This window comes from Archocentrus centrarchus, chromosome 8 (assembly GCF_007364275.1).
Source record: "Archocentrus centrarchus isolate MPI-CPG fArcCen1 chromosome 8, fArcCen1, whole genome shotgun sequence".
Classification (NCBI taxonomy): Eukaryota; Metazoa; Chordata; class Actinopteri; order Cichliformes; family Cichlidae; genus Archocentrus; species Archocentrus centrarchus.
Window position 1 is genome coordinate 25006648 of NC_044353.1, and position 12420 is coordinate 25019067.

General features: G+C 37.9%; 1 protein-coding gene across 1 annotated transcript; it reads left to right on the forward strand.

Moving 5' to 3' along the window:
* Positions 1–1749: 1749 nt before the first annotated feature.
* On the forward strand, positions 1750–11098 carry ubfd1 (ubiquitin family domain containing 1). Its single transcript, XM_030735379.1, has 7 exons — positions 1750–2139; positions 6281–6553; positions 6666–6874; positions 6949–7014; positions 7130–7235; positions 7314–7396; positions 10681–11098. The coding sequence occupies exons 1-7, from the start codon at positions 2124–2126 to the stop codon at positions 10789–10791; spliced, it is 864 nt and encodes a 287-aa protein (XP_030591239.1). The 5' UTR covers positions 1750–2123; the 3' UTR covers positions 10792–11098.
* The last annotated feature ends 1322 nt before the right edge of the window (positions 11099–12420 follow it).

The window sequence follows — 12420 nt, forward strand, 5'->3', positions numbered from 1 at the left end:
AAAAATATATATATATAATCATGGAGTGCATATCCCTTCCAGCCGTAAGGACAGTGAGGTGGAAAAAGGAGCATTAAAATGATAATTTCATCTTTATTATTACCTCTAATTTTTGACTGATCAACACAACTTTTTTGTCACTGTGTCATGATTATTGTATTAAATACACTGTTATTCAATAGCAGCTAATAATTTGAATAAATATCATGAACAAACTAAAAGAAATGATGATTATAGGGGTGTATAACCATAAGATAAAGCTGGACAAACATGTTTAAGTAACACATGCTGTGTGCACCTTTCTCCTGGCCTTCTCAAATACATTTGTTACAATTTGCACTGAAATTTTCAGATTTGGATTCATCATTCCATGAGACCTGTTGATTTTCAGTCCAGTTTTGGGGTAATTTGGCACATGTCAGCCTTTCCTCCCTGTTTACCTTCCTTAAGAATGGTTTCTTGACAGCCACCCTTCCACTGAGAGCATTTCTGATGAGGGTTTGATGAAGAGTAGGTCATCTTTACTGGATCTTCCCGTTTCTTAAGGACATGACTTTAAGGTTAATTTGCTACAGATAGCTTTTTAGGTCTACCACGTCTTCGTCTGTCCTCCACCAGTTTCCTCAGTTTTTCTTTTAATGAGATGCTGCACACCATGCCAAGATATGTTAATAGCTTTTTTGGGAATCACTTTGTTGGTGCAAAATATTATTTTATGCCCGTCAAACTGTGTTATTTTGGCATTTTTCATTGATTCCGCTAAAGATGTGGGAACAGGTGATGTGTTTTTGCAACAAGCTGCTAGTAACAAACTGGTTCTTTGTTAAGTTTTCTCTTATGTGTAGACACAACACTAATTTGTACCTTAAGTGGTTCAACAAACAAACAAAGCTATTCCTCTGAAAACCAGCTACAAGGACTGGACTAAAAACGAATAGAAAAAGCAGCCAGTGTCCAAAGAAACATTTTTTGAAAGACCTTCAGAAGGCCTGGAGAACTATTGCCACTTTAAAAAATTACAAAAAGTCTGGCTCCTTGGAAACAAAATATAAAGAAATGTCAAGTGACTCAAGAGTTTTGCACAGTATTGTAGTCAAGGACATAAACAATAGAAAAAAAGAGAGGAATTAATTTCCGCAATATAAAACAGATTTTAGAATAACCACAGCAGCAGATTTAAAGAGACTGAAAGTTCATTAAACCTGCAGAAACCGATCAACTCATAGATAATTAGTTCTTTCAGAACTAATTATCCAACATTCCTGGCACTATTTCAAGATAAAAAGCAGTGAATCATATTTACTTATATGTTACGCTGTAAGTTAATTTCTCAGATCTATTTTCATAAATAAGATATTAATGTTAACAGGCGTCACCATAATATAGCTGCAGAACATCTTCAAAACTTATTGACGATCAAGTCCAGTTGTCCGTCAGTTGCAAAATGAGTTAATTAGTTTGGTCTGGTTGACTGGGGAAAATGTTTTTGTTTTTATTTTTCCACACTTGGAAATCTTTCATAAAATCCGAGAGTTGGCGAGGTAAACTCATTTTAAATTCGGAGCCTTTACAGCTCTAAAGGGAAAACTTAACCAATAGCTATTGGTTAAAGTGCCACCTCCCGGTGTCTCCCTTGCTTTCACAACAACAGAGAAGCACGGCCAAGCGAGAGCATTAACTTCCTTTCACTTCCGTGTTTGTTAACGTGACTGTATGTGGCTACATTTGACACTGCGTGTTTGAAAAAAGTGCGTTTTGCTACCCTTATGTTTAACTGAAGTATTTCGATAATAGCTTTTGGTCAATTCCGAATAGAGCGGATTTTACAGCAACAACAACAAAGTTATCTGCAGTTGTTTTCGTGAGCGCATGCGCGTTTCCTTTAGCTCCGTTTGCCCACGAGCCAACTGAAACTATAAACGTTTCAACTTTGTTTGGTTACATATAGATGGATAAATAATGCGAGTTTAAAACAACCGATCAAATAGTTTTTTTGCTTCTACGTTGTCACGCCTAAGTGTCGGCAAAAGGACAATTTTTAGCTGCTGTTCCCTGAATACTGGAGCCATCCTGCGTGCTGTAGTATCTTTGCCACAACCTACAACAGATTGTACACAATCATCATGGCGACCCAGGATGGTGGGTATTGAGAAAATTCAGCAGTCTTTTCTTAATATTTTTAAATTGAGCTTAGATAATGTTAATGAAATTATACGTACCTCTAAATGTAGTGTAAATATACTGAATGGGCATTTTCGTGTTTTCGCACCGTTATTTTTTTTTACGTTCACCAGTGTTGCGGCTAGCTAACGTTAACCATTGCTAACATTCAGATACATTTAGCTGGATGTGTGAAGGACTGCAGTTAATGTAATGTGATTTAACAAGTGCTAGTTTTGTTTTCTTCTCATCAAAATAACTTAAGCTGTTAAACAGCTAACTGTATACGGTTAAGTATGGTATCGATGAAGTACTAACATACAGTATTCTTACGTTATTTGTTTTTGCAATAAGGCCAACATTATTATAAGAATTGTTGTTTTGCGAGTGCTTATTTTGGTTTAAAAATACTTAACCAAAAAACAAACAAAATATGTTTTGTTTTGGCCGTGATTCGCTTTTATATAGCCTCTTTCTCAGCACACATCGAAAGACTGCTTACTAGATGGGGGGTGAAATAAGCGGTGGAAAGACCTAGAAAAACCACGAGGGGGGAAAGTGCTTAGAAAAGACTGAATTAGACTTCGTTACATACTTTGTTATTAAGCCGTTATAGCTCCATACAAAACAACTTATTGTGTGAAAATATCGGGAACTGCATAAAAATTCTTATATATATATACCTGCATAAATTGTATAATGTCAACTTCTAGTTTATTGACTTAAAAGCTCCAAAATATGTAGGTCAAGTAGACTTTAACTATGATCCATGTCACATCAAAGTAAAAAAGAAAAAAGGCTTATTCAAAGTTTCTCAAAAGAGATGGAGTTAGATAAATATATTTCACAGGACTTTATTGTGTAAACACGAGCTGAGTTTCACCCTTTGTTTCCTTTTAAATTAGAGGCAGTAAGCCATCTAGGTTAAGCTACATGTTTCATTGTTTATGTTTAATAATTAGCAGAGTTCCATCACTCAGCTAATTCACAACTATTTTGGTAATTGATTGATGTTAAATAATGTCTGCAAGATTATGTGGAGTTCGTGTCTTCCACAGAATGATGACCTTATTTATTTAAAAAAAAAAAAAAAGCATGGTTGGCTTTCCCTTTTACTACATAAGTATACATATACATGTACCCTGCTTCAGTGCTGCCACAAATCGAATCGGATTCTGTGGGAAGCACTGTATTTGCCACAAAAAAAAGAGAAAATACGTAGTGAACAAATTAAAGGGTTGATTTTAACTTGGCACTTTATTTCTATCGCTTTTAGGACTTTAGTCTCAGGGTTGGCTGGCTGATTGTTTGTTCAATATGCTCACCGACAGTCACCAGCATTACTTTCATAAGAGAAGCTCTACATCATCAGTCTTTCACAACAAATCCATCATTTTTGGTAGTGGGAAAAACAGACTTATTGAGAGGAAAAAAAAAAACTGTGTTTACACAGCTCCAACTCAGTCAGTGTAATGAAGGCTGCTAGGTGGAACTTATTTGTTGTGTACTGTTATTTCAATCATTTCCAGACTAATTGACATCATGTTAAAGAAGTTAAGGCTGCATTTTGTTAAAGCAGATAGCCAAAAATTCGAGTGTAAACTTTGCTGCAGTTTGCAAAGAAATTGACATGTCATCCAAAGGCAGTGGGCTGGCATAGGGCTTTTAGTTTGAGTTCAGTATGTCCTAGATCAGTGGGAATTTGGAGGGGAAAAAATTATGATTTGAGGCTGTTAGCAATATTCTTTAATAGTTCTTGTGCTGGGATCTGCAGTTGACATGCAGCTAGTTAGGATAGTTCTATTTATGTGCTGGTACGCTCCAAGACTTGCTGTTACCATTTTGTTATGTATTAACTAGGTTAAACTAATTTAATATACTGCAAATACTAGCATTTAATTTCTTATAATTAATTTGGGCTAACCCAAGATTTCTATAGATACAGTCTTTGTGTTAATCTTGTAAATCTTGTAAAAACCTGATATTGTATATGTCTGTCTGCCCTAATACTAATTCATAGGAAACTATGACAATGCATTTAAAGCAAAGTGGTCGACCTCCTGTATAAACCACAGGAAACACTTGTAATAAAAAAGCAATTAAAGTTCACTTAAAGAAAGGCATTTTAGTAAATGTCACAGTTACCTGAATATGATAGGAATATTAAAATTTTAGTCTGTTGTTGCTTTTAATGCCAAAAGTTTGTCTGTTGCAGGAGACACGAGTGTAATCAGCTTATAGGCTCAGCCAGCACATTTCTTTCTCTCTTTAGAAAACTTTGAGGTTGTTATTTTGTGATGTATTGTTTTCTGCAGTGCTGTTGCTGGCATTGATGGCCACCCTGTACTGGGTTTCTGGGATATGTGTGTAAATAATAACAGATATAATAACAGATTTGAATAACTTTCAATTTCAGCTTTAGAGACGAAACTGACTTGTTACTAGACTGGGTTGCATTTCATTGTTTCTACACAGAAAGACGAACAGATACAATTCTTAGACAGCCAGTTATCAGTTCCATACAGTTGTGGCCAAACGTTTACCTACACTCATTATGAGCATGAATGTTATGGTAATTTGGTGGTTTTAATGATTTCTTTGAACTGTTCTTTTTCCGGCGTGGAATGATTGTACACCATACATCTTTAATGACTTTAAAAAACAAGAATTGGGTGCACAAGTTTGAATTTATTTTGCATTGTCTCTAATCCACAAAGGGGCAAAGGTATACATCCAGGCTCAAATATATACATTTGCTTTTAAAAAGTGGTGCTGAAGGTTCTACAGTGTCTTTTAACTTGGCAAAACCAAGGCCTATTAACTTCTCACTAGTGACCACGATTGACTGCAACTGGTAGTTTATCTTTGTCAGCATAAGAAGTATTTGTTTGACAGCACTGATTGGATTGACCACTACTCAGAACAATGGCAAAGTCCAAGGAACTCAGGGAAGATCTAAGAAGGAGAATTGTAGATTTACAGAAGTTGGAAAAGTCACTTGGGGCAATTTCTAAATAAATGCAGATTCCAAGATCAGCAGTTCAAAAAATTGTATGCAAGTACAAGATATTCAGCACTTTGTCAAGGTCTGGAAGAAGACCCAAATTAACACCATCAAATGAGAAGAAATTGGTTAGGATGTTCAGGAACAGCCCAAGAACCACTGAGGCTCAAGCCTGCCATGAGCTGGAACACCAGCATCACTGTCCACAGTGAAGCAAGTTTTATATCATCATGAACTGAGAGGGTGGCTACCATGAAAGAAACTGCTGATCCAAAATTGACACCTTCAAGCTTGACTAAAATTTGCAGCTTCCTACATGGACAAACCAAATGCCTTCTGGAGAAACGTTTTATGGTCAGATGAGACAAAGATTTAGCTATTGGCCACAATAACAAGCGGTATGTTTAGAGCAGTAAAGTTGAGGCTTTCAAACTTAAGAATACTAGATTAGCTGTCAAGCATGGTGCTGCCAGTAGTACTGGTACACACAAACTGGTTGCACAAAGTAGATGGAGTAATGAAGACTGATGACTACCTCCCAAGTTCTTCAACTTCACTATTGAAAATTTGTGCACTGTTCTTAAAAGCCGGGTCCGTGCCAGGAAACCAATCAATTTAAATGAACTCAACAAATATTAATGAACTCTATCAATTCTGCCAAGAAGAGTGGTCAGATATCCAGCCAGAATTATGCCAGAAGCTTGTTGATGGCTACCGGATGCATCTGGTTGAGGTGCAACTTGCTAAGGAACATTTAACCAAGTATTAGAGGGGATTTATGTATATACTTGAGCCTGTATGTATACCTTTGACCCTGTACGGATTGTAGATAATCCAAAATAAATTCAGACTTGTGCAACCAATTCTTGTTTTTTAAAGTCATTAAAGGTGTATACTGTACAATCATTCTACCCTGGAAAAAGAGCAGCTCAAAGAAATCACTGAAAGCTCAATGTTACTATGACATTTATGCCCATGAATGTATGCAAACTTTGACCACAACTGTATAGACTGCATTATACTCTGTAGTATGTGGAAAATTTGAAATATACTATTTTAAAAACTTGACAGGGTTACTTAAAATGAACATAAGTCTAAGATTTTGTCCATTTCCAGGAAGTGAAGAAGTCATAATGGAAACTGAGGCAAAGCCAAAAGAAGCTGAACCACTAGGTGAAGATGCTGAAAAAGGTGGTGCAGAAACTACGTCTCACACAGATGCAGGAAACTCCACAACTCAGGACTCTAATATTAGCAATGGAGATGACACAGAGGACAAGCAGGAAACAGTGGACTTGAAGATCATCTGGAACAAAAATAAATATGATCTGAAAATTCCTGTTGATAGCACCGGAGCCAAACTAAAAGAGAGGATTCATTCACTCACTGGTAAGAGCAAACAGCATAAAAAAAATGGTAAACTAATTGTTACAGCAGATGTTTTTAGTATCTTGTGAACACTAAGAACTCAAAGATAGTTCTTTCTTCTTCTTTTTTTCAGGTCTTCCACCGGCAATGCAGAAAGTGATGTATAAAGGATTGCTTCCAGAGGACAAGACGCTACGTGAAATAAAGATTACAAATGGTGCAAAAATAATGGTAGTAGGTTCTACAATAAATGATGTATTAGCTGTAAATACACCCAAAGAAGTCGTCCAGCAGGAAGTTAAAGCTGAAGAAAACAAGAAGGAGCCTTTATGCAGGCAAAAGGTAGGATTTGTCACCGTACTATAGAAAAAGATTGTTTTTGTATTTGTTATTTTAAATCTGTACTATTATTTCAGCAACACAGGAAAGTTTTGGATAAAGGTAAACCTGATGACATCATGCCAGCTATTAAAGGAGCAAAGGTAAGAGAAGATGAAGCTGTTACTAACTGCAGATAAAGGTGCTTTTACAGTGATTCAGTGTGTTGAATAACTTTGAAACTGAACAGAACGATGGTTGCCTTGTCCCGCTTCACAGGAACGATTACCAACAGTGCCTTTATCCGGAATGTATAACAAGTCCGGAGGAAAAGTTAGACTCACATTCAAACTGGAGCAAGATCAGTTGTGGATTGGAACAAAGGGTGAGACTACTACTAACCTACTTTTGCAAAATGTGCTGCAACACAAAGATGCTGATGGTTTAAATTTCTCATCTGCAGAGAGGACGGAGAAAGTCCCAATGGGCTCCATTAAAAACATAGTGTCTGAACCCATCGAAGGCCACGAGGACTATCACATGATGGTAACTGTCTGCTCGTGGTATATAGCTGGTATGGCTGTTCACTAAAGTGACTGAAGTGTGTGCGCCTCGGTGGCGGAGTCGTCCTTTGCTGTTCAGTGACTTCTCTACATTAACTTTCATCTGAAAAGCTACGTTTGGTCTTCATTGTCTGAAATAGTTTTGGACAGGTACTGTAATTGATTTATGTAGTCACAACAAGATTTTTTTTCAATAGAACAAAAAATGTTTCTTAACATTTACAGAGATCTAAAGCATCTTATGTCTGAGGTTGGTATCCTATCCACTTGTTAAGAGATGATGTAATGACCTTTTGTCCTGGTTGAGGTTCTCGGTTTTTTAAAGTGCTGCAGTGCTTTCCCCCTTGTTTTTGATTTGTAAATAGACACAAGCCCCCAAAAGATATTCAGTCACAGGACCCTCAACACGTATCTCAGATGTGTTCACAGTGATGAAAGAAAGGAGTGGGAGATTAACAGACTGCGGCAGCGGCATAGATGTGGATGCTGTACCGATCCGTTGTGGTGAAGAAAGAGCTGAGTGTGAAAGCAAAGCTGTTGATTTACCAGTTGATCTATGTTCCTACTTTCACCCATGACCATGAGCTCTGGGTAGTGACCAAAAGAATAAGATTGTTGATTGTGGAAATGAGCTTTCTGTGACGGGTGTCTGGGCTCAGGCACAGAGATAGGTGAGGAGTTTGGCCATTTGGGAAGGGTGCAGTGTACAGCCGCTACTCCTCCACATGAAAAGGAGCCTCCTGAAGTGGTTCGGTCATCTTGCTTGGATCCCTCCTGGGCGCCTCATAGGGGAGCTGTTTTAGGCATTTCCTTCTGGGAGGAAGCTGTGAGGTAGACCCAGGGCATTCTGGAAAGATTATGTCTCTTGGGTGGCTTGGGAACATTTCAGCATCACCTGGGGAAGAACTGGCTGAGCTGCTAGGAAGAGGGAGGTCTGTGCCTCTATTTAGACTGGGATAAGCGGTAGAAGATGAATGAACGGGTAGAGCCTCAACTTGAACTAGTATTGAAAACAGTTTAATACTCATCCTAGATCTTCCCTGTCCCGTGTCTGTATTAGCCTGACAATATCTCTAGCTATCTACGGATTATGAGGTCATTATCACCCAACTTCACTAAACCTCCAAAACATCGTTGGGGTTGAGTTTTCTTTGTTTCTTGGGTTTTTGGCTTTGTTTTTATAAAAACTTCAGTCAGAACATGGTATTACATCTTTAGATGTCAACTAACTGGCTAACTTACTGTTAACTTCCAGCTCTGCTCTCTCCAAAAATGGCTAACATCATGAAGAAGCAGATACTTTGTGCATGGACAAAAAAGAGACAGAAATATGAGGCTGTATAAAGCTGTGAATTTCATAGTAATTCAATAAAAGCACCTCAAGGTGCTTTATATTGTAAGGTAAAACCCCTAGAATAATACAGAAAAAAAAACCCAACAATCAAAAGCTTTCCACAAGTGTATTCAAACAAATAGTATAATCTGAACACATAGCGTGGGGCTTTGAGGGACTTCCCTGGTGTTGAGCTTTATTACCATCTCATCACATATCACACAAATCCAGGTAATGTTACAACTGTAGAGCAAAAATATCCAAACGCACAATAGTGGAGTCAAAACAATGCTTTGTGTTTTTCAATGCTTTCAGCTCAAAAATGAAAAGTGATGCTTGCAGCTTTGCTCAGAGTGTGTTCCTGCATCACTGAAGAGAGAGATATTAAAAGTAGATAGAAGAGAAAAAAGGGGATGATTTAAGATTTAAGAACGCTGTGAGCTAGGCATTCAATTTTATCCAGCTTGTTTACTTTAAATTGAAAGAAAAATTTAGGACAACAGTTTGGTTTTTTTACATGCAGTATATCATATTACATTGTAAAATAACACTTTATTGGATTGTGTTTGAAGGTCTTCTAAGAGGCAATATCATCATCGGTCATCTGCTACTTTATAAGGTACACCATGCTAGTACCAGGTTAGACCCGATTTACCTTCAAAGTTGCCTCATTTCTTTGTGGCATGGTGCTGGAAACATTCCTCAGGGACTTTGGTCCATATTGACATGATAGCATCACATCATTGCTGCAGATTTGTGGGCCACACATCCATGATGGGAATCTCCTATTTCACCCAAAGGTCCTCCTTTGAATTGAGATCAGGTGACTGTGGAGGGCGGTTGAGTGCAGTGAACTCATTGTCATGTTCAAGGAACCAGTTTGAGAATATTTGAGCTTTGTAACATGGTGTGTCATCCTGCTGGAAGCAGCCATCAGATGATAGACACATTGCAGTCATAAATTGATACACATGATCAGCAACAATATTAGGGTATGCTGTTCAGTTAATAGTAATGGACCCAATGGAAAATCAATTATCCTCCACGCCAGGCTGCCCCCACCACCGGCAGCTTGAACCATTGATACAGAGCAGGTTGGATCTGTGCTGTGGTGTTACTTGATTTTGTAGTAGAATTGAAATTGAATGGGATTTTTTTACACCACATTCTGACCCTATCATCAAAATGTTGCAGCAAAAATCAAGATTTGTCAGACCATCAGTCTGCACAAATTGTTTCCTGTTCTTAGCTGACAGGAGTGGCACCCGGTGTTGGTCTTCTGCTGCTGTAACCATACTCGGTCTCTTTCAAAGTCCGGCATTATTCAGAGATGCTCTTCTGCATACCTTGATTGTAAGCAGGGGTCGGTTGAGTTACTGTTGCCTTCCTGTTTGCTCAGTCTGGCCATTTCTCTCTGACATCAACAAAGCATCCTCTCCAAGAACTGCTGCTTACTGGATATTTTCTGTTTTTCAGACCGTCCTCTGGAAGCCCTAGAAATAGTTGTGCGGGAAAATCCCAGTAGATCAGCAGTTTCTGAAACACTCAAACCAGTTTATCTGGTACCAGCAACATGCCGCGTTCAGTCACTTCTTCCACATTCTGATGCTCAGTATAAACCTCAGCAGGTCATCTTGGCCATGTCTATGTGCCTGAATGCATTGATTTGCTACCATGTGAATAAAGCAGGTGTTTGTGTTACAGCATAGCTGTTAGGCCTTGTGAAGTCTAGATTTCCATGTCATTCCATCTGACCTTACTGAAAATGGTTGAAACTTGTTTAGCTTGTGTTCTTTTTTTTTTTTTCCTATAAACTAAATTGTCATTTAAAATCTATACAAACCATAAAGTGTTTACTCATTCTACATGTTTGAAATTGGAAACGTGTCTTAAACCACTCGATGCACTCACCAGTTTGTCTTTCATTTTTGTAGGCTTTTCAGCTGGGTCCAACGGAAGCTTCGCAGTATTGGGTCTACTGGGTGCCTGCACAGTTTGTTGATGCAATCAAAGACACAGTCCTTGGAAAATGGCAGTATTTCTAATGTGCCTCTTTTTTGACAATGATGAACTGGGATTGAGAGGAGATAATAACATGAAGCTGGAGTCAACAGTGTCAGCAGTTTAAGGAAACTCTTGGAGTATATTCCAAGGAAACTGATGGATGCCCATGGACTAATCATATTCTTTTTAGGTTAAAAGTGCACTATGTGGCAGCATAACATTTCTCAGCCCTGTTGATCATTCAAGGTTTTCAGCAAATTCAAGGGAAAACAATTACAAAAAAAATGTACAGAAATTGCTAACACTTTTCTTCAGTTATTCTTAAAGAAATAAAAAAAAATTATTTAATGACTTGAATGGGCCAGATCATTAATGTCTGTCTCCTCTGTTCAATATTAAATTCACACACTGTCTTGACCCCCCTCCCCTAAAGTTTTTCTCTTAAGAATAGATGCAGTTCTTTCCAATTCTCTTGGCAAAAACTGCTCATGCTGTCTAGTGGAATAGGGCCTGTGAGCGAGCAGCAATTTTCATGTTCTGCCACAAATTGTGAATTAGATTGAGGTCTGGAATAGGCCACTGCAGAACTTTTAAAGCTGATCCTCTGTGGTTTTAGCTTTTTGTTGTGGGTCATTGTCTTGCAGAGAAATAAATCTCCTGAGCAGCAGCTTCCTCGCAGACCACAGCATGTTTTCCTCCAGGATTTCTCTCTGTTTACCTGTTAGGCTTACAGTGATGGGAAGTGCTTGCCTTGTATTAAACAGCCAACAAAAAGTTTGATTATGAACTCAGACCTTCAAACTTTCTAATGCTTAATTTCCAAGAAAAAGTTACATGATGAGTGAAGGAAATGAAGCTGAATTTACAAATAACATTATGCAAGCTTCCCAAAATGACTTATTAGTCTTGTCATAGCTGAGGTGAGTTGCATAAATTCTAGTAATAAACTCATTTGTCACGATTATTGTCATGTCTAGAGCGGCATTACATAGTGTTCATTAGTCTTCAACACTTTGTGGCAGATTAATAAGCAGCCCTGTATTTTAGGACGTGAACAACAGCAGTTGTTTATATTTTTAATTAGTATTTATTCACTGTTTTTCATTTTGTTTGTTCAAGCAGTGTTTTTCACAGTAATATTAATCAAAGTAGGTGGGCAAGTGCACCGCTGCCACCTTTCAACATCAGTCACCCCTGTAATATTCAGCTGAAACAGTTGTTGAGATGCCCACGTGGCTTTAGTGAAGATTATGCTACAATCAGAACTGTTCCTATACATGTGTGGAGTTTGCATCTGATTTTAGGTACCAACTGAGCTGTTCCTGGGACTCAGATGTACATTTTTTCCCTTGATTTTCCTGCCTTATTGTTGTTGCATAAATTGTATAAAATCAAATATAAAATCCATTCATCAAATTGGTTTAAATCCATGGCTTACAGTCATTTGGGGTAAATGGCTGTCAGTATTTGAAAGCAAAGCAACACTACCAAAGGAGACAGTTTCTCTTGTGTCAGTTATCCAAAAAATAAAAACTGATAGCATAATTATTAAGGCACAATTTCTCTCCAGGCACTCGTGTTTCAAAGAAAATTACACATTAGGTAGCTATACTGTGCATGTGTTTTTGTTTTAAAATATAGCTTCGGGGTTCTCAGAGTGTGGCCTTTAG

Bases quoted from the DNA above. Each gene is read 5' to 3' on its own strand.
- ubfd1 (XM_030735379.1), top strand. The intron at 6,554-6,665 runs GTAAGAGCAAAC...TCTTTTTTTCAG, and splicing joins GAGGATTCATTCACTCACTG to GTCTTCCACCGGCAATGCAG. The intron at 7,236-7,313 runs GTGAGACTACTA...TCTCATCTGCAG, and splicing joins GTTGTGGATTGGAACAAAGG to AGAGGACGGAGAAAGTCCCA.